Source organism: Leptonychotes weddellii, chromosome 1, assembly GCF_054177405.1.
Source record: "Leptonychotes weddellii isolate Sample4059 chromosome 1, ASM5417740v2, whole genome shotgun sequence".
NCBI classification, from domain to species: Eukaryota; Metazoa; Chordata; class Mammalia; order Carnivora; family Phocidae; genus Leptonychotes; species Leptonychotes weddellii.
The window spans coordinates 4,540,602-4,563,461 of NC_138369.1; the positions used below are offsets into that span (position 1 = coordinate 4,540,602).

Here is a 22,860-nt window from a genome sequence, read left to right on the forward strand (position 1 = left end):
ATAAAATCTTTAAAAAAAAAAAAATTAAAAAAAATATTTTAGGGCGCCTGGGTGGCTCAGTTGGTTAAGCGACTGCTTTCGGCTCAGGTCATGATCCTGGAGTCCCTGGATCGAGTCCCTGGATCGAGTCCCGCATCGGGCTCCCTGCTCGGCAGGGAGCCTGCTTCTCCCTCTGACCCTCCCCCCTCTCATGTGCGCTCTCTCTCTCATTCTCTGTCTCAAATAAATGAAATCTTAAAAAAATTAAAAAAAAATATTTTAAAAATAAATTAATTAATTAAATAAAATAGGCAATGAAGGACACTGGGTGGCCAGCAGCGCAAATATGCCCAACCTCCACCTCCCAACCTGCTAGCCCAAAGGACTTTCCCCAAGAAAAAACAATGCCATAAAACAGCCAATTAACACACTGGGCATACACTATTCTGTGACTCCACTGTGGGCCATTTTCCTAACAGTGAACCTAGTGCATCCTCTGCCCAGAAATCTTCCTAACCTGTGGATCAATACCCAGTCCACTCTCAACTCCATGCTCCACAAACAAGCAGGGATGTAAGAATACAGACTAGTCTCAAAACAGCCAACAAAACCTGATAGTGTAAGACACCTGTGATGCTCTGAGTGACCCTGGTCTGAGGTTTAAACCACGACCGGGTGAGACATTTTTAAATGGAAACGAAGCTCATTAAAAACAACAACAACAAACCCCGATACCAGTTCCCAAATATTTTATCTATTTAACAGCCCTGTGTTTTAAATTGACAGAAACAGCAGCAAGAGATCACCAAGGTTACTTACTCCCCAAAGCAGTCTCTGAAATGTGCTAGGAGACCAAAAGTCATGGATAATGGGATCCCCAGGGCCTAGTGTGTGCCAGCAAAGGCTCCCAAATAGCCCTCGTCCCACCTCCTCTAGGCACAGAAGTCAACAAGAGCCATCACCCTGATCCTGAGTGATCACTGCCAAGTGGCCACATTGACTAGGACAAAGAAATGTGGTTCTTCTCTAAAAAATGTTTATTTTCAACAGATAAGCCATCTTCTACTCTTGAAGCCACTGACCTCCCCTCAAAACCTGCCTCCATTATGCTTTCATAATATTAAACCACAAAGGCATTTCTGTTCTAGTCTAGGCTCCCATTCAATTCAATCTAATGGGCCTTAGGCCTGAGTCCCTCTCCAGAGCAGAGACAGTCCCTGGTCCTCCGAACAGATCCTCCCCAACTGCCCCACCTGGTAGGCAGTTCTCCCAACATAGCACAAGCAAGCCCTCCTCTCCTGCCACTCAACCCCCAGTCTTCCTTCTGACTCCCCGCCCTCCCACTGCTAGAAGCCCTCACTCTCACCGCTGCCTATGCTCAGGCTTCACTCAGCCCTGTGCACTTGCCAGAAAATGTGCCTAGGGCTTCACTGATATGCACCATTTCCATCTGTGAGGTGACCAGTCATTTAGCCTTCCCTGTCGGACAGACTTTCACCTGGATGTTTCAAGAGACCCTATATAAAAATTTGGATTGTTGTACTTCACATACCATAAGATGCATCCGAAGTGTATAGTTCACTGAGTTTTAGCTTAGCTTGAGTTGCATTACAACTATCTCCACCATCTAATTCCGAAACACTGTCATCACCTCAAGAACAATTCTCCAGGGGCGCCTGGGTGGCTCAGCCGTTAAGCATCTGCCTTCGGCTCAGGTCATGATCCCAGGGTCCTGGGATCAAGCCCCGCATCGGGCTCCCTGCTCCGCGGGAAGCCTGCTTCTCCCTCTCCCACTCCCCCTGCTTGTGTTCCCTCTCTCGCTGTGTCTCTGTCAAATGAATAAATAAAATCTTTAAAAAAAAAAAAAAGAACAATTCTCCACTTACCCCTCTCCCCAGGCAACCACTAATCTACTTTCTGTCTATGGGATTCACCTACTCTGGACATTACCTACAGATGGAATCAAGGTTCATCCATGTTGTGGCAGTTATCAGTACTTCGTCCCTTTATATGAGTAATACCCCATTCTATAAATTTACCACATTTATTCATTTATCAACTGAAATCATGCTAGTAGGAACATCCGTATGTAAGTTTCTCTGTGGACGTTGTTTTCAGGTCTTTGCGGTATACCTAAGAGTGGCACTGTTGGGCCATACAGTACTAACCAATCTCTTCTGAACCCAAGTGCAACCTGGTTTTAATTTCCTTTGCAGTTTCTGGTTCTTCCTTCCACAGGATACTTTCAAAACGCCCAACTACATCCTCTAGGATGTAGTCTGCCTCACCACAAAGTAATTCTAACAACCTCTCCTAAGTTGTGAATCTCTGTTCATTTTTCACCCTGAAAAATCTATAGAAAAACAAACAAAACCAAACCCTTTCTGAAGCTTTCCCTTAAGAACGATCAAGGGAACTGCAGAATAACATGGCACAAGCTCAAGGGTAAGTGTAGTTTTCCGGTTAGATTTTTTTTTTTTTTTTTTAAGATTTTATTTATTTGAGAGAGAGCGAAAGAGAGCACAAGCAGGGAAGAGAGGGAGAAGCAGGCTCCCCAATGAGCAGGGAGCCCGATGCGGGGCTCGATCCCAGGACCCTGGGACCATGACCTGAGCCGAAAGCAAGGCTTAAGCGAATGAGCCACCCAGGTGTCCTTTTCTGGTTAGTACTGATCAAATTCAAAACCTAAGCCAAATTGAGAATACTTACGGGGAAGTTGCTGTGGACGCTCAGGAGGAAAAAAATCTCCCTTTGGTAAGGCCCTTTCATCCTGAAAAAGAAAGTGACTAAATCTCAGTATTCTTTCCCTGAAGCACAGCTTTGCAACAGCAAAAGATGGAAACAACTCCCAACAGAGGACTGGCTAGAAAATTACGACCCACCTATGCCATGGAATAACACACAAGTGTAAAAAAAAATTACGGAGAAATACCTTTTGTGTAAAGGAGGGAAGGATAAAAATATACATCCATGTTGCTATGGGGAATGAATGGGACCTGGATATGAAGTAAGGGCAAGACTCTCACACTGTATCTTTTTCATGCTTTTTGACTTTGAAGTCACTTAAGCAATTATCTACTCAAAAAAACAAACTGAATGTTTAAGGTAACTATGATACCCCCTTTTACAGTTCCTTTTATTTTCTTTGCGAATTTGAGCCCTACTTAGATTGTCCTCAGCATGTTACAGTCATGCTTGTATTAATTCATTATTACCCATGGCAGAGCCACAGCAGGGCTAAAGTTCATCACTGAAGTGCTTCAGAAGAAGTTTAAAGGCTGTCTGAATCAGACTTCGTATGTTCACAACAGATATGACACTGGCTAAACGTTCTAATGCAATACTATGAAAAGTGGAAACCCATGTATATAACCATCTTTGAAACTGATCATTTGCTTAAAGCAGGATACTCAACTGACCACCAGACCATGCCAAAAAGAGGCAACTGCGTAAAGGATAAATATCTGAAGAGCTGCACATGTGAGCAAAAAGTTGTTTCTGTCATAAATTTGCTCAACATACTGCACCCCATTTAATGTAGACTGATCCATAAATATAATAGAGTGCCTATTAAAAGTATACTTTTAATAATCCTATGTTTTTGCTAGACTTATTTGAATATATTATGCAGAAAGAGATCCTATTAACTTACCATTTTTACATGCATTGGTCTATCAAATAGCAGTTGACCATTAAACATAGCTGATAGTACAATTAAGGTTATTTCTTGCAATTCTAAAAACACGCACAGCAGGAGAGAAATACAGAAGAAAAATACTCCAACTACTACCAGGGCCCCTAGTGAACTTATGAACCATTTTGATTTTTCATTATACTTTTAAAATATTTGTTTCTACAATAAGCATAAAAGCAACAATAGAACTCAAGGGTAGGCATGGGAGTAAATGTCAGCTTATTCCTCAGGTGTAGAGCTTCATATAACCCTAACTTCTCACCAGACCATCCTCCTAAGTACTGGCATGAGTTTTCTGTAGGAGTCCATTGGGCCAGGTATCCCACCATTTTTTGAAGTACTATGTTTTCTGCATAAGAGACACAGTAACAGCCTTATCTGAGTTTAGTCACCGTGTTCATGTGTGGCATTCTCCACTGTGACTACAAAGATATTACTCTACGGTCAGAGAGAAGTGCTTCTTCTAGAATGAGGTCAACCCATTGGAGAAATACGGCCAAAGATTATATATGAAATAACAATGGATTTTCTCTCCAGAAGCACATTCTTTACAGACTTCTCCCTTCAGACCAAACTTCTCTGAGAGAGAAGGCTGGAAAAGACCACGCATGGGCGTGTGCCTCTTCTCTATGCAGTACTGAATCAATTCCATCACAGAGAACCAACTTTTAAACTCCACAATAACGCATTCCCTCCAGTCACTTAGGAAATATTAACACACAAAATTACCACTTCCCCCAAAAAACCTGTATTATTAATACAACATTTAGGCCAAATTGTTCACCAAGAGTTGAATTCTGATAAAAGGATACATATAGCTTGCACAGCTTCAATGGACTGTTCAAAAGTAACAGTGCCTATTCCACGACTTTTTCCATCTTTATCCTCAAGAATGTCTGCTCGGACCACCACACCAGCCATACTAAAAACTTCCTTCAGTTTCTTCCAGCCAACTTTATAATCCAGCTAATCAAGAGAAAGTAAAGAAAAATCTCAATGCAGACATCTTTAGAAAAAACATTTTCACTATATGAGTGCAATATGCTTTGGTTGGAAACAAACATTTAAAAATAACATCAGGTTATTTTTACTGTACTAGGCACCCAGCAGGCTCAGTCAACAGAGCATGCAGCTCTTAATCTTGGGGTGGTGAGTTCAAGCCCCATGCTGGGTGTAGAGTGTAGTTAATAAAAATAAAAATCTAAGAAAATAATAATATATAATAAATATAAATAAATAAATAGGGGTGCCTCAGTGGCTCAGTCAGTTAAGCATCTGCCTTCCACTCAGGTCATGGTCTCAGAATCCTGGGATCTAAGGCCCTCGTAAGGCTCTCTGCTCAGCGGGGAGTCTGCTCCTTTCTGTCCCTCCCCTCCCCCAATCACGCTCTTGCAAATAAATAAAATATAAATAAATAAATATGTCACAAAAATTTATCACCTGCAGTAGAATTTTTCAGATAGGATTACAAAGCCTGGCCTTAACTGCTATTCATTCTTTTCTCTGAAAGAACAGGTTAAGTCACCTCATACATTTCAAATTAATGCTTTCTTTGTGAACATTTAAAAAAAAAAACAAAACTTTTTGTTCCTTGGTTTACCATCATCCTCCCCAACTCACTTTCCTTTAAAAATATCTCCCCTTGCAAATGGCAAGGGTATTATCTTTCATCCCAGACACAACAAGATGGAGGGCAATGTCAGCCCTGTTCATAGACTTTTTTGACGTGCACCTAAATAAACCCACAGGGAATGCAGACTCAGCTGCCACTTCTGTAACCAGCAAAGTCAGTAAATGTGGCCCCCATAAGACTATATGGTCAGGCCTATGATTTATCATTGCAGTGGTCACCATGGAACAAAGTCCAACTTCAAAGTTATTTTTTTTTTTTTTAAGATTTTATTTATTTATTCATGAGAGACAGAGAGAGATAGGCAGAGGGAGAAGCAGGCTCCCAAGGAGCAGGGAGCCCGATGTGGGACTCGATCCCAGGACCCTGGGATCATGACCTGAGCCGAAGGCAGACGCTTAACCATCTGAGCCACCCAGGTGCCCAAAGTTATTTTTTTAAACAGATCAAGAAGAGAACATAACCTTTTATTTTATTTATTTATTTATTTATTTAAGAGAGTGGGGGGGAGGGAGAGCACAAAGGGGGAGAGAGAGGGGGAGAGGGAAAAGCAGACTCCCCGCTAAGCAGGGAGCCCGACACGGGGCTTGATCCCAGGACCCTGAGATCATGACCTGAGCCAAAATCGAAAGTCAGATGCTTAACCAACTGAACCACCCAGGAGCCCCAAGCATAACCCTCTTTTTAAAACTTTTTCTTCTCAAACATCAGAATTACTTTTATGACATATTAACAAGACTATTTCATAAAGTTCTGATTTTCTACTTCAGACAATGTTTCCGCTTACTTACATTTGCTACAAATACTGTGCTTCCAAGTCTTCCAGCCTGTAATGCATGGATAATCTCATTTGGGATGTTAGGATTATTTAGGATACTGGGTGGGATATTAATCATTCCTGGGCCACCTGGTCCCATACCCATCCCACCGGTCGTAGCCATCACCTTTTGCATTGCTCTCCTGGCATGTTCACCATCAGGATCCTAAAACAAGCACAGAAGTGTTACATTTAACTGACCCAGTGACAACTAAAACCATGATCTCACAAAAAGTGATATTCCCAAAACTCCAGAGATTGAGAGGTTGTTTGGAAAGCATGTCTCGAAATCTATAACAAGAAATTCAAATGAACTCAACCATCAGGCTAGGAACAATTCCAGCCAAAGGAATGAGGAAGAAACAGCGTAAAATTTAGCTCTCAACTAAAAAAAAAAAAGGGGGGGGGGGTTGATGACAGAATTAGTTGATATAACACAGAACACTTCCAGACGGAAATAAGATCTTCACAGGCTTGGTATAGTTGAATCTCACTAATTTTCAATGGGGTTTTGTAATTTCTGATAACCCCATCAGTGATTTTTTCCGAAAGTTTGAAAACGCAGTTCTAGATCACCGAGGTACTCCGGTCCTTCACGTTATTCAGGCGTTTGACTCGTGTTAAGGTCTGGAGAGGTTTGTGAAACTCTGGCATTGACACTAGTCTTGAACTCTTTGCCCTTTCATGTGTCTCTTCAACACACAGAAACCTTAAACCCTACCATGCTCTCCTCTCTGAGTTCTGAATATATTGATCTTCCTCTAAGAAGTCAAAATAAGTCAGGGAGAAGTCTAATCAACAAAAACTTCCCTCTTCCTCAAGGGAGAAAAGATATCTGGTTTGGATTAGATTTGAAAGTAGATTAATGATAAATTCACTTTATAAAAGAAAAAAGGTGGGCTAAGAACAGGGTTCAGGATGGGTAAGACTGTAGGCGTAGATTCCCTTAACACACATGCGCACACCCCATGGGCTCGGTCTGAGTACCCCTGAAAAAAACAAGGCAGGCTGCTCTAAGACAAATCACAGATGTTAGGAAGGCAGTCAGCAGTTGCTCAGGATGTGCTCAGCCACTATTCCAAAGTTCTTACAGAAGTGACTACTGAAGCCTGTGACCGACCCTCTTCATTAAAAACAACAGGTTGGTCTGCTCCGTAAAATGTAGCCAAGGACTATATCTGTCTTTTCCTAATTCCAAACAGGGACAACTCGACAATTATAAATGGTATCCACATTGTTTCAAGAGCTTACTTCTTTGACTTTCAGTGGTCTTCCACTCAGACTATGCTTGTTTAGAACTTCGGCAGCTTTTTTCATGCTTTCTTCCATCTTGAATTCAACAACGCTATGAAGAGTCAAAAGGAGATGAGTGAAACCAGTCCTACAATTTAGAAGGCTCAATTGCCAATAAGTAACTAGACAATACTTACGCACATCCCTTTGAAGGAAGCCACAGACCAGTCAGAAGAGCAAGGAAAGGGGGAAAAAAAAAAGAAAAACATAGTAAATATCAATGACAGTTATATAAATTACAAATATGATTTATGTAACAAAGTTAGTTTTTAAATTAACCCTTCTAAGGGGAAGCTCACAGGAATGTCTTGCCTAGCCTTCCTTATTAAAAGCTGGGCTCCTTATTATCTCCTCTGCCTGCGCATTACCAGCATTGCACTATAGTTACTGAAGTTATAATAAGCAGACCTAAATTCAGGTTCTCCAAGAAATCACACAAACTTTAGATCTGCTTCTCTCTGTACTCAAGTCAATTCCTTATCATACTCCTCCTAAATCCATCCCTTCCATAAATTAAAGCTCATCCTTTGATTATTCTAAGCCATTCTATTGCACAACAAAATAATTTATTTTCTCTTTAAACTAGGCCAATTTTAAACGTTCAGGTTTTAATATTTGTTTTACAATTTACTGGCACAAAGGCAACTTTGCGGAATCTTTGGTTCACACAACTTTCAAATTCAGCAAACGACCAAGAGTAACATTTTCTAGACAAGAACACACGTTTTACATTAATATACCACCGCTAAAATTCCATGCATAATTCACACACAGCCAATTCCTCTGTTAACAAAGAGACAATGCTGCTATTGGTCCCCAGTTATCCAAATTGGGCATCCAAACAGAATACCAAAAAGCTCTTTGGCCAGCCATTTGGAAAAGCGGGACTCCCATTTGCAAATCCCCTCCCACCCCACTCAAATGTTTGGCAAAATCAAACATAGCTACTATAACATGAGCACTCACTGCCTTCCTGATTTCATTCGATTCCACGCCACCATACAGTTACATTTTTCAAGTAGTAAATCCACAGAAGAAATTCTCTCAGACACTTACCCTTGACTTTCCTTCAGCGTCCATTAAGAGCTCCACGTATGTTACCTCACCAACTACAAATCAGTTTCCAGACGACACATAAACCAAGGGAGAAAAGCCAAGAAAACAATGGGAATTTAGAACAATCATCAGCAACCTTGTATGGAGCCTCTGCCTTATAAGAAAGCCCAGAAACACTCCATATTCTCTAAACCACCAAAACTAGGCATTACAGGTGTGCAGTAAAAGTAGGTGAGACTCGTTAACAATTATGTCCTTGATTTTCCTCCCACCACAAACAAACTATTTCCACAGATTTCCATATCAATTTCCCTGTCTGGAATACTCACTCATGACTAGAGGCAATCCAAATCTATAGGAAAGAAGTCTGCGTGCTTCACTTTTTTGGGGAAGGGAGGCAAACAGTTTTACACAATACACTCTCACAGGTGAAAGCAGGTAAACAGCGCACAAGCTGCAATGCCACTGAACTGAGCTCAAATGCTAAGTACAAGGACGTGCAAGTGTGTATATGCTCAAAGGCACACACACGGTGTGGCCGGCCACATAGGTGCAACCTGCGCAATCGCACAAGGCCCTGCACTCAGGAGGGCCGTGCGCTTAGTTTAATGCTCTGATGTTAATCTTGAAATTCTTAATATTTTAACAAGAGGCCTCCTGTTTTCATTTTGCACGGGGCCCCACAAAATCTGTCGCTGGTCCTGCACATGGCACTAGGCTCCAGAATTGTCAGAAGTAGGATGTTCGAGCATCCGATCATAAACCAGAGCATCTGGATTCTCTTCAGTGAATTAAGCCAAGCTTTAGTCTTCCTGCTTTCTCAACCTTCCCATTGAAAGACACAGATAAATGAAAAACTGAGAGCTCAGTTTGCAACTAAACAAGCTCAGAAGACTCACGTGATTCTGAACTACACAAAGGGGGACAGAAAACAAAGCATTTCAAAAGATTCCGCAGATTTTCCTCAAGGTTTGGATTGCCAATTCATGACCACCATGACCAGATGTTAGAACCCATCAGGAAGACAACCACCAAAATGGCTGCTGAACTTGAAGATGGCACAAGGAGAACAGAAATTTAAAATTGGAGAAAACAATCTCTTAAGCAGGCTCTCCAGTCAAAGTGCTTTTGTCCTCAGGAATATCCTTTTTTTTTTTTAAGGATTATTTTTATGATAGTAAAGCCTTCTCCAATTCTGTGATCAAGTCTGGTTTAACAGTACAAGGGTAAAAGTAAACCTCTTACTGGCCTCAACAAGTCCTGCCTATGCTAATTCCTTTGCTCAAAGGATATTCAAATTATAAGGATTTTAAAATAATAGCAAAGAAAGATTTAAATAGAAGATAAAATAACTTTTTAAAATAAAAATTAACGATTTGAAGGGCAAACTTATTAGTAATGTATTTGCATAGCAGTTGACAACAAAAAGGCCAAGTGTTCAAAGTCACCTCCCCTTGTCTTTTCTTGGAATGTTAAAGAGAACCAAACCAGCACTTTGCACAAAACAGGAAGGCGAGAGAATCAGTGCAAAGAAATGAAGAAATAGGGACTGGTATAATTTAACTTTTGGAGTATGCACTCCAGTGGGGCAAACTGAAAATGATCACAGCCAAGGTACAGTCAAACAATTTGGCTTTATTTTACCCTTACAAAAGTAAAGCAATTCCAAAAAAGGTGTGGCCATTCCTGAGGCCATGTTTTTAAAAAGCCATTCATTTCAACAGCAGCAGCCATTTGAGGACCAACAGCCTTATCTCCACTTTGATAAAAATGCCAGATAGTGTCAAGACAGTGAAGAGACCTCAAATTTATTTTCTACAAGCTTTAACTACCATCTAGTAACCTTAAAAATAAATCACAATATCTAACTCAAGACAACTGCAACTATGTTGTTGGAATTCAAATACTGTTGCATTTAGTAAGTTTCTAGTCTGTGTCCATAAAGACACTTTATCAAAAAGCTGTCATTGCAACCTAGAAACCAAGCAAGTCCAAACCAAACTTTTTTTCCAAAAAGCTAGGTTTAAAATTTAGGACTTTTTCCATGTAAACATTCTAGTGATGGCACACATCCAACTTCAATCCTTCAGCATCAAAACTTTGCTTAAAATATCCCTTTTTGTTTTTTCCCAAATGGTGTAGTTGTTTAGTAAAAACAAAAAAATTACATTAAAAAAACCCTCCATCCTATCAGTTTAGCCAGAGGTTAGGCAGCCGCTGTGGCTCTAGCATGAGTAGTGTTGTTCCCAAGGGAGCATCAATAATAAACCACATCCCTCATACATTCCCAACCTCTACCCTGAGATTCCACATCAATTCAAAGATGTAAGCAAATCAGGATTACAGGATCTGCAAGAGGTGCTAGTTCATACTTCCCTATAGGAAGATAATAGTAGACCACCTCTCTTTTAGTTCTACAATATTAAAACAAAGATCCGTTTAGTGTAGTCAGTACAACTAGCAACAAAACACTGAAAGTAAAATTTGCCACCTATGCATAGTCTGGTCACATCCAAAGAAATGAAGTTTAAAAGACCAAATCAACCAGAGCAGATGAGTTAGGACTGAGAGGCAGAGTTAATAAATTGGCAGCTGCAACAGTCTTGCCCAAATGGAACTCGCAGGTTATTGATGGAAAACACCGCTGCTCCTCTCCCTTCCTGAACATGGATGGGATCCATGGAATCCCAAAAGGAGGTGCTAGGAAATTCTACTGCAGCTTTAAATATGAGAACATCTAAATGAAAAAACTAAGACTGAAACATCTAATGCCCAATGTTTTCACCTACCTTTATTTTAAAATGCTTCAACAAATCACCTTTAACCAACTTTTACATGATAAACATTGCCTCAAGCATAAAACACATCAAGAGGATAAGCAGAATGAACAAGCAACCCAAAAAGAAGTCAGGCACACCTGCACGTATTTTTTTTTTTTTTTATCACAAACAGTACTTCTGTCTGTATTCTCATTTACTTTGAAATGGACCAAAAAGGGGAGGGGGGGGCGGGGATGACAGAGGCCAAAGCTTCCCTGAAGAGAATTCATATGTGAAAAGGCCTGTAATTTAAAGGCGAGGGTGGAAGGGGAAGGCTCCAAAGAGCAGGCACGTTATCAAACACACTCACCCCTCAGGTGGCCACTCTTACAGAGAACAGATGCATATTTTAATTTGGAAAGCTTGTGCCTTTAATATACAGACAACTTGAAACCTGGCAAAATAATTATTCTACAGAAGGACGACTTGATTTATGGACGAGTTAGAAAATTATTGAGCCCATTCTTGCTCCTACTTTCACAGCAACAGATCACTACTTCTCGGGGAACCTGGGTGGCTCAGTCGGGTAAGCATCTGCCTTCGGCTCAGGTCATGATCCCAGGGTCCCGGGATCGAGTCCTGCATCGGGCTCTCTGCTCAGCAGGGAGCCTGCTCCTTCCTCACACTCTCCCTCTGTACTTTCTCTCTCTCTCAAATACATTTAAAAAATCTTAAAAAAAAAAAAAGAGCGAGAGATCACTACCTTCTCTAACTGAACCAAAAACTGGCAAACATAAAGTGAAGGCAGGCTACACTGTCAGGGTTCAACCCAATTTGCCCACAGACACAAATGCATTAGCGCAACAGGTCTTCACAAAAAGCAGGCTGAATTTCCCCAAAAAAGGAAAATACAAAGGAACAAATAGACTGGATATGGATTTTTACTTAAATTGAAAATAAAGTTTGGCTCCATAAAACCCACAATGTAGGTTGTGTTCAAGAGCCAACGGAGACTCTTTTGGACTACGCCTGCCCTCCGGGCCTCAGTTTTCAGTCAGCTGGAATTTGAAATTTACTTAAAACAATCCATCAGGAGCACCTGGGTGGCTCCAGACGGTTAAGTATCTATCCAACTCTTGATTTTAGCTCAGGTCATGATCTCAGGGTCGTGGGACCAGGCCCCACATTAGTATTCCACACTCAGCATGTGTAGTCCACTTGAAATTCTCTCTCCCACTGCCTCTGCCCCAGCGAGCGCACTCTCTCAAAATAAATATATCTTAAAAAAAAAGAAAAGCGATCCATTAAATGAAGACAGAGGATTAAGTGCTTAAAGAAATCTTTGCTTACACAAGTTAAACTGACTGTTGGTAAACTTGGGATTGATTGAGAGTAAACTCCATCACTGACGTTCTTTTATTGCTCAAACTGTGCTCCATGTTTACTCACTGCAGGTTCAGCTCAGGCCTGTCTCTTTACAAATGCCCCACCTCAATGGTGCCAACTCCCTGGTTAGGCCAGGAGAACAAGCAGCCCAATAACGAGCTTTCTTCATCCACACAGGACTTCACAGTAATGCAGCACAACGCTATTTAAGTTTAAAATTCCCAAGGTCACCTTTTTCACCCAGTCCTTATGGTCAAAACACTTTTCATGTGATCCCAATCCGTCCCCAGTGATGAAAATCAGGTAGGTTGTGAGACTGTGAAAGCATCTGCGAACTTATGTGATAATCTCCGATTCTGATCTCCTATTACACGGGCTCTCAATTTTTTTTTTTCAATTCAGCAACTCTTTGGTGTTCATAGAAGCCATTTTGTTCCATGTACTATCGCCGTTAAAAAATCAGCATGATCAAAAGGACAACAGAAACCTCTCCTTTGTTCCATCAGGACACTTAGAGCAGAAAGGGAAAAGTTCACCAGACGATTCTACAGGCTGTGAAAACTGTTTAATCCACATCCCAAACTTGGTGGGGGGGAGCAAAAAAAAAAGGGGGGCAGCCTGGCTCAGAATAAAGCAAAGCTCTCAATACATTTTCTTTAAATTCAGCAATGCTGATTTCATGATAGTGCCACCAAACAGCTGGGCACCAAACAAGCTTTGGGATCCCATCCAGGGGAAAAAAGCAAAGTGACCAATTCACATAATACATGTATCATTAACAGGATCTCCTAGAATGCTGCTAAATGCTCAAATTTAAGACAGAGTATATACACTTGGTGGCCAAGAAGGGGGGAAAGATCAGGAATTAGGGAGGGGTACCTGAAGCATCGGACGCATGATTAGCCTTAGAAAAGCTCCTGCCTTGCCACTTCAAAGTTACTAGTCCACTTCTGAGAGGCGGCAGTTAGACAGTGTGGCAGTGAAAGGACATTTTCCAGACCTTTAAGTTGAAGACAACTAATTCTAGCTTATTCCGTTGGTTTCCTGAAACAACAAAACTCTTAAAATGCAGACCAGTAAAGAGTGGCAGGGTTGTAATAAGCCAGGTCTCCAGTTGGCCCACTCTGGAGGTGACCTCAAGACTGATGCTTTTAGGGTGTTAAGTGCCCCTAGCTGCAGTAACAAGTCTTCAAAAAACGAAAACTTACTCGCAACAGGTTTCAAGTCAATACTTCAGATTTCAAATAACCACCTAAACATATTATCAGTATACCGACATGAATAAAAACGCAATTTTAAACCTCATAATAAAAATAACATTTTTGAGACCTATATATGTGAACAATAAATTTCTTCAGACCTCACATGCTGAACAGAAGCATTACCATAAAAAAAAATTATCTTCCTCTTATGAAACCCTTTCACCCACAATACAAGTAATTTAAACAGAAAAATAATTAATTTAACCTATACAGGGGAGCTCTAAACAAGAACATTTTAAGATTTGTTTAAAATAACTTATTTACTGCACACCTGTAATTCTAAATTACACCACCAAAAAAATACACTGAAAGGGCTGAGCCAGGGCATTCGTAGCAGTATGCCAGGGGAATATGAGAACCAGTTTGGAAGTATCCAAATAAACCACCAGGCTGGCCCCACACTTAATACAGTGCAAAATAGTAAATTGAGGTGAACTGCTTCTACATCCAGAAACGTCATGGCTGCTGCTGCTACCAGCTTTAAGGCTTCCAAAACTGAATTACTGAATGGTAAAGCAGTAAAAATGTCACCTACTTTATCCATCATGTCCCAAAACTGGTTCACACACTCCTAAAAATAAAAAAATAATTTGGCCTGCAATCTCTTACAAAATTCTAACAATTGCGTTTTCAAAGCCACATTCCTGGTTCTTGGAACTACTATACCTTATTATCAATGGAAGTATCAATTCAGCGGTTCAACCAAATCACGAGAACACAAATTTGGGGGTTATTCCAAAAACTAATTCGAATGAGACCCAACTGTACTGTACAGAAATTCTAAGCTTGTATTGAAGCAGCAGTCCCAAAAACCAAGAACACTGCATCTGGGATGCCACGTGACACGCCCTTCAGACAAAAAGAAGAAACTTCACTCTTGCCCTAGGAGCATTGGCAGGAATGATTTGGCTGATCAAGGCAGGAAAACAAATCTCACACCGAACGTTTTTCCATCCATGTTATCTGGAGAACTACTACATGGGAGCAGCCTACGTGAATGTACAGAGAAGTTCACGGTGCCTAGTGCTTCTGGCATGTCATGGTCAAATTAAGTGATGGGACAATGATGGCAGTGGGCCAGTCATAATTTCAAAACCCAATGCTGGGAGCACCAGTACACATACCAAAATGGCCTATCCAAGTGGCATCTCTGCCGCTGAAATGTTTATCATTTGACAATTCAAGCTTGAATCTCTTTTCATTATGAATGCTCCAGAAAACCAATACCTTTCAGTCCTTCAAAGAGACTCCATTTAAGGGTAATTTGATTCTAGGTTTCCCTTGGGGGAGACCTCAAGGCATCAGACACATTGTTCTCTATCAGTAGTTTTGTCTAAACCAGGGCTGAGCAATCTCTTTAGCCCTGAGTGCCACCAGCAGGGCCAAGAATCAGAAAAGAAAGGAAGACAAAAGCACAGAACAAGAATGTGGAAAGAAAGAGGATACATATGGTGTGCACAGGAGGGTGAGGCAGAGGACCATGGGGACAACCAACCTCCTAGGACCTCCTGGTGGCAGCAGAGCTTCAGTTGCTTCCCCTGCCCTAGGCCAGAATCTGGACACTGGGCGCCACTGAAGGGCGCCTGAAAGCACAGCATTATGTAGCAGATGCCTTATTGTGAGCTCTCCAATTGCCAATCTAACCCCGGTTTCTTCCCAGGGGGAAAAAAGCCTAACAGTTTAAATAACAAGCTAATGTTTTAGAATTTAGAATCTGAGCAGCACAAGTTCCAACTACCAAATTTTGATCCCAGGAAGACATCCACAAAATTTAAACAAACTACCTTCCCTCCAGAATTAAAAAGCTTGAAAAATTTTTTTTAAAGAAAAGGAAAAACCTCTCCCACCTAGTATGAAGAAATCAAAAAATTTCCTCAACACAAAGAGGCTCCCCTCAAGCTTAATCAAAGCCCTATTAACCATATTAAGCCAGTAAAATCATTTGTAGGCCAAAAGACCATACAAACCACCCTGTTTGACACACAGGTGCATGACCACACAAAAAAGTAGGGTGGGTAAAGCGGCTTAACTCTCAAGCCTGGACAGAATACATGCTCTACCCAGATCAACTTCCACTGACAAAAAAATAACCAAGGAATTAGCCACAGAAAAGATGACACATCAACCTTCTTACCCTACTCGACCACCAGTACCATTACCTTTTTCTTTAACCAGGTCTTTAAGTGACTGCCATTTCACATCAAAAGGTATGTTTGTAATGAAGGCTCTGTATCTTTTAGTTGGATTGGCATATGGCTCAAAGCGATTGCCTCCTCTTTTTATGTTTTTCTCCTTCCTCTTCTCATTCTGAGTAGGTCGCTCTCCTTCACTGAATTCGAAGGGAAAAAAAGGGTCCATATGTTAGCACAATATGAAAGACAGTATTTGATTTGCCAGGTTTACAATTCCACACAGTTACATCTAACACAAGACTAATACTGACTTTGATCTGACACATTCAAACTTAAGTGCTCGTAGAACAGAAAGGTACAGTAGTGCCCTCCTTAAAACCCACCTATCAAGAAGCCATTCCCAAGAAACTGTGCTCTCCTATGCCTTCATACATTCCTAGGAGCTTTAACAGAGATGGGAGCAAGAGGCCAACTCCCTGCCCAAGGTGCTTCAATTTCGCCAGAAACAGGAAAAGAGAAGATTTGCAAGACTTCATGGAACAGAAATGAGCTGGTGCACGTAGCCCCAATTAACCTTAACTTCATAAAGAAAACTATCTTTTTGTTGTGCGGGAAAAAAAATTTTTTTAAGTAGGAATATAAAATGGTGCAGCCACTATAGAAAATTTTGGCAGTCATTCAAAAAGTTAAAACACGTAATTACCATATGACCCAACAATTCCACTCCTGGGTACAGATCCAAAAGAAGTGAAAGGAAGGAGCAGATACTTGTACACCAAATAGCAGCATTATTCATAATAACCAAGAGGTGGAACAACCCAAGTGTCCACCAACAGAAATGGAATAAACAAAATGTGGTATAGCCATACAATGGAATATTATTCAGCCATAAAAGGCATGAAATGCTGATAGATGCTGCAACACAGATGAAGTCTGAAAATATCATGCTAAGCAAAATAAGCCAGGCATAGAGACAGAAGAGAGGTTACCAGAAGCTGGGGGGAGGTGGCAATGGGGAGTTATTGTTTCATGGATGCGAGTTTCTGTTTGGGATGATAAAGTTCTGAAAATGGATAGTGGTATAATGCACAACATAGCACTTAATGCCACTAAACTATACACTTAAAATGGTTAAAATGACAAATTTTACATATATTTCACCACAATTAAAAAAAATTTTTTTTTTAAACCGGAAAAAAGCCATTTTCTATACAACCCTAGGAAAACCGAAGTCTGAGCAACCCAGGTAGGTAAAAGACAATATAGGAAAAGATCCCACCTTCAGCAAAGGGTGAATGCTTTTCTGGCATGGCTTTTCCTATAATATTCTTTACCTTTGTGTGTCAGGCATCTCCACACTGTAACACTTCATTTCTAAACTCTACAGATACAAATTCGGCTTAGATTAGGACATGACATAAGTTTCAGAAGAAAAGCAAACTTCCAAAAGCACAGAACCAGACATCAGGCTGGAAGCCTTGGCCACAGCAAAGAGAAACAGACCGGTGTGTGCCAACACGCCATGCATTGGCCAAGTGAAACTACTCCATGAGCTGCCCACTCATATATCAAATATCAGCCCCCTGTGACCACAGGCAGACACCTGAGAGAGGTGACCATGAACAACTGGGATCCGGCAGACAGGAAGTTCCTCTACTTCCTGTACTGTGTCCCGCACTTTTTGCTTACCAAGCCCTATGCTTCCCACCAGTGAAAATCCAGCAACTCCCAAACCACACGGTCTAGCAGAGACTTTGTGATCCTTGACAAAAATGGAAAAAACAAAAAGCCAAGATTATGGTATTAATGATTTATAAACCTACCTTTAATTAAATTTAATTAAAGGGCTGATATTTATTCTAGGATATGTCTTCCTTCTGTGGAAGATGTAAGGTTCAAATACCAGATGACAGCTACAGGACTTTGTTCTTGTAACATATTTACTTGGAATTAAAAAATAATTTTTTTAAGTAAGCTATACACCTAATGTGGGGCTTTACCTCACGACCCTGAGATCAAGAGTCACATGCTCTACCAACTGAGTCAGCCAGCCACTCCACTTGGAAAATTTTAGCAACTTTTTGAAGCCCCAAAGTTGTTTCTTTTTTTTCCCTGCTGGTCCCTCCTATCCAAACACAAGGTGCCAAGTGGTAACCCAGTGAAGGTATCCTCCTCGGCAAAAGTAAGAAAAGCAGTTTCCTCCATGATTTCACATATACCAACAGGCAATAAATAGACTTCCTTCACAGAGGCTAGCAGATATGGAGGAGTATAGCCACTCTAATCCGCAAAATTCCTAGAATTCTACTGTCTACCCCAAGTTAATAACAGATCCTCCAGAAGCTGGCTGCACACCACAAGCAGATCTCAAAGGAAACCCTCAACCATCACAGAGGCCACCTGTCTACTCCATATGAAAGTCCCACACCAGTCTGCCAAACAGCGTATTTGCCAACGTGTCTCTTGCTCCTGGCAGTTAAGAAGGCAAATGTTAGTAAAATTTCATAAAATGTAGAGCACCATTCATGGACCTCCAGACAGGGTCTGCGGATAGAAACGTATTTTAATATAACTGGTTTCTTTTGAAACCCACACACTCTATAATTTACATTAAAAAACATTATTCTGACACAAGGTCCATGACACAGTAATAGTTCCAGTCTGTGTTTTCACAGACCTGCTTAGCTCATCTTATTAATTACAAGATGTATAAATAACTAATTACAGTCAAAGCAGGTAACAAGTGTCCAGCCCATATTCTGCAGATGATTATGGCTAAGAATAGGCTAGCTACCCAGTCGAACCACAGAAGCTGGGTATTTGGTTTGGGGTTAATCCACATCACATGGCTCACCATCAAGAAAGCAGCTCATATGGATTATGTCCAAGATGTGAGCACAGCACTCTACCCAAATCCTTCTCTGGCTAATCATTTCCACTCTCTGAGAAGTTTCATCCTAAGTAAATGGGCTTAGAACTATCTCGTCACTTTAAAAATTGACATTTTCATAAATCCAATGATCACCAGCAACCCTTTTTTTATTTTTTTAAGTAAGCTCTATGCCCAACGTGGGGCTTGAACTCACAACCCTGAGATCAAGAATCACATGCTCTACCGACTGAGCCAGCCAGGGCCCCCTTCTAAAATTTTATTTTTTCTTAAATAACCTCTACACCATCAACGCGTCTTAAAAGAATTGTAGACCACCCTCAAAGAAATCTCACTCAAGGTACATATTCAGGTATAGCTAATGTGAGAGTTTTAAGAGTGGTATCCTGAAAAGTTCATTTTTAAAATGTCCAATCCCATTTTTTCACTTATCTTCAGGATAAAATTAGGGGAGTAGTGTTCTCTAGCCCTAAGATATTTGTAAACACTTACCTTCAAAAACTTTTTAGAAGTACGTTTTTATAAATGGATTGTATTTTGACAACACTGACAAAACTGCTTAATCCCAAATACCCCAAATTTATAGACGTTAAAAATGTTAAATACACATCTACCATATGACCCAATCGTCCACAGCCAATACTTTTCCAAGAGAAAGTAAAGCATATATCCATATAAAAATCTGTACCTAAGTGTTCACAGCAATACTATTTGTAATGTCCCAAACCGGAAATTTATCTAACAGGTAAATGAAAAACCAAACTGTAGTAGATCCATAAATTGAAATAGTACTCAGCAACAAAAAGTAATGAACTACATGCAACAAGAAACACTCGAAGAAACCAAAGAGTTACAATACAGTATGATTCCATCATACAAAATTTTGTATTTGAGAAAATCTAATCTGGCAAACTAATCCACAGCAGGGTTTCTCAACCTCAGCACTAGTGACATTCTGGGACAAAAGCTCTGTTATGTGGGGCTTCCACATGCATCCCTGACCTCTCCCCAAAAGATCTCAGCAGCAACCCAATCCCTCAGTCTTGAATGTAAAAATCAAAAATATCTTCAAGACACTTCCAAATGTCCCCTGGACAGAAATGTTGCCTGGGGGTGGAGAAAGGGAGGACTCAGAAGATTACAGAGGTGAGAAAAAAATTGCTGGGGGTCATGGACGTATTTGTTACCTTGACTCAGTGAGGGATTCATAATACTGACACTTATGCTGCACATTTCTAATATATGCAGCTTACTGTGCCAATAATGCAATATAATTAAGTTCCTACTTACGTTTGTTAAATTTCAAATCTAACTGCAGTAACTTACTTGTAACTCCAACATAAAGTATCAAATATGGAATCTTTCAAAGAAATGGAAACCACAATAAGAGACCTACTTAGGCCAGCTAAATGTCTTACTAATATTCTCCTTGCTGGGGCGCCTGGGTGGCTCAGTCGTTAAGCGTCTGCCTTCGGCTCAGGTCATGATCCCAGGGTCCTGGGATCGAGTCCCACATCGGGCTCCCTGCTCCGCAGGAAGCCTGCTTCTCCCTCTCCCATTCCCCCTGCTTGTATTCCCTCTCTCACTGTGTCTCTGTCAAATAAATAAATAAAATCTTTAAAAAAAAAAAAAAAAATATTCTCCTTGCTAACTGGCTCTCAATTCCCAGGTAGTGCTGAGGTTGCCAATGAACACTGTCTATTCTGGCACCCAATCATCCACCTTACGGTCTAAATAGACCCAATATAAATAAAAATTTTTTCTAACATTCTATCAACCTATTTCACAATACATCAAAAAACAAGCCTAAAATATCTCTAAGTACCTTCCGAGTCATGAAAATGAAGTATGTCTAATATGGCTTGGGAACTGTTTCACTGTATTCTTTGAGAATTATCATTTTTCATGTCACTGCTCCACCAAACGAGAATTATACTGTACCTAAACACCACAACTAGAAGACAGAGCCTGCTCCACAAAAAACTGCTCCATTTGCCAAATCCCTACCCTCTCTTTCGCTTCACAGCATTCAATACCCTCATTACTTTCAGTTTTTCAGAGTGTAGTTTGAAACGGCAACTCCAACACCCTGAAATCCTGATCACGTCTCTGAGGGAGAAGACTCCTCCTCCCCCCACAAGCCCCTTGAGAATCATCCCTTATGTTAGGGCCTGAGCTCCTCTAATATATTTAGTGCACAGAGCACTACTCATAGCACTATTCTAGCTCCAGATCCACCTGTCAACTATCCTTGCAACTCAAGCTCTCTACCTCTGTTTCTTTACCAGCAAAACCAGCATAACCTGTATCCAGAGTAGGCCACAGGGATGCTGTGAGAATCAACAAACAACCTAACAAAAAGCAGCTTGGTAAATGTCCAGTACAATATCCAAAGGAGCAGCACTACAGGTGACTAAGCACCACACATCTAGGTCTGAACCACAACGCCAGGGTCTTTGCTAGGCCTCAGCTCCTTCCTTTGTAAAAGGATATTACCATCCACACTTACAGGTTTAAAGATGATTTGGCACACAATAACTGTCGCACTGATATATTTCTGTACCAATAATTTTCTTGAGAGGGACTGATTCACTCCTAGCCTTCTACCGTTACATAGTGATTAAAACAAGCCCACCAGGGTGGTGGCTGAGGATGCCTAGGCACTGTACTCATTACAGACTACCCAAAGGAGTGATTCAGCTTTCAACTCCATGACTGTAAAACATGATCATGGGAGAGTCCATCTGAGAACCCCAAAAAGAAACAACCTATTCTTTGCAGACTAGTATCTCTTTGCATAGCCATGAATAAAACCAAAGAGCAAAGTGAAAGTCAAGAGCTGGCAGCATGCATTCAAATAATCCAGAACCCCCTCTAAAGTTGAGCTCACAATCTAATGTGCCTCAAAAAATCCTTTTTATCAAGTATACAGTCACTTTTTAAAGTACAGCAAACACTCAAATCATTGCAAACCAGAGAATGTGGTTTAAATAAAACACTTTCAATGACTGTGTTTAGAGAGGTTACCAGGGTAGTACTGTGGAAGCAAATAGGGCCTTGGAGTCTAGATGGTCATCCCTAGTCTCTGGGTCAATTTCCTTTTTTTTTTTTTTTTTTTTTAAAGTTTTATTTATTTATTTGAGAGAGAATGAGAGAGAGAGCAGGAGAGGGGGGAGGGTCAGAGGGAGAAGCAGACTCCCCGCCGAGCAGGGAGCCCGATGCGGGACTCGATCCCGGGACTCCAGGATCATGACCTGAGCCGAAGGCATCTGGGTCAATTTCCTTAACTGGAGTTTCCTCAATTGCTTAAAAAAATTTTTTTTCTCAGTTCTAAAAAGAGTTATCACTATTTTACCTCCCTGCCAATCTATACTAAGTATAATTTTTTATTTTTAAATAATCTCCATCTCTCAATTTTCTGATTCAGCCACAAGATTTAGAAAAGGAATAGGTTAAGTCACTGATTTTAAATATATGGTACAACCTTTACTTAAGGGGGGGGGGGACGGACACACACCTAAACCCTTATATAGTCCTCTAAAATAAACACTTCTTCCCTGACTAAATATACTCTTAACTCTGAATCTTGATCGCCTTTAGATGGAAGATTTTGCATCAAAATAAAACAAATCCTCCTCCCACACCCAGAAGAAAAGGAACTGAAAAATAAGCTTTCCTATCTGGGGTCCTCAATCAAGCTTGCTTGCTCATTGCCTTTTTGGTTTACAGCACACTCCACTCCTGGTACAGACAGGTCAGAAGAATGAAGTTTCACTCAATTCCCATCCTTCAAAGGCTTTCAAGATAAAAATCTAGATTCCTTAGCCTGGAATTCATTGCCCCACCAGCTGGCCCCCAGTGTTTTAGCAGTAAGTGCCACAGCAGCTTCAATTTTTTACAAATATGCAAAGCATACACCCAAATCCCTAGTCTTTGGACACTCTCCTCTCAGCCTCTCCCCA

At 40.8% G+C, this 22,860-nt stretch overlaps 1 protein-coding gene across 11 annotated transcripts in view; it reads right to left on the reverse strand.

Annotated features, from left to right (window-relative positions):
• HNRNPM (heterogeneous nuclear ribonucleoprotein M) overlaps nucleotides 1–22,860 on the reverse strand; it is an 89,130-nt gene that overhangs the window by 15,813 nt on the left and 50,457 nt on the right. For 4 of the 11 annotated variants that reach the window (XM_081809920.1, XM_081809846.1, XM_081809772.1 and 1 more), the window contains exons 1-6: nucleotides 7,551–8,402; nucleotides 7,372–7,465; nucleotides 6,095–6,286; nucleotides 4,486–4,639; nucleotides 3,632–3,681; nucleotides 2,689–2,749 (exon numbers count right to left, since the gene is read on the reverse strand). In XM_081809920.1, the coding sequence (XP_081666046.1) occupies nucleotides 2,689–2,749; nucleotides 3,632–3,681; nucleotides 4,486–4,639; nucleotides 6,095–6,286; nucleotides 7,372–7,449 (535 nt within the window). In that variant the 5' untranslated portion in view covers nucleotides 7,450–7,465; nucleotides 7,551–8,402. Of the gene's footprint in view, nucleotides 1–2,688; nucleotides 2,750–3,631; nucleotides 3,682–4,485; nucleotides 4,640–6,094; nucleotides 6,287–7,371; nucleotides 7,466–7,550; nucleotides 8,408–8,469; nucleotides 8,523–16,035; nucleotides 16,206–22,860 lie in introns of those variants that run through there. The other 7 variants (XM_006733837.3, XM_081809992.1, XM_081809814.1 and 4 more) reach the window with 7 other exon arrangements.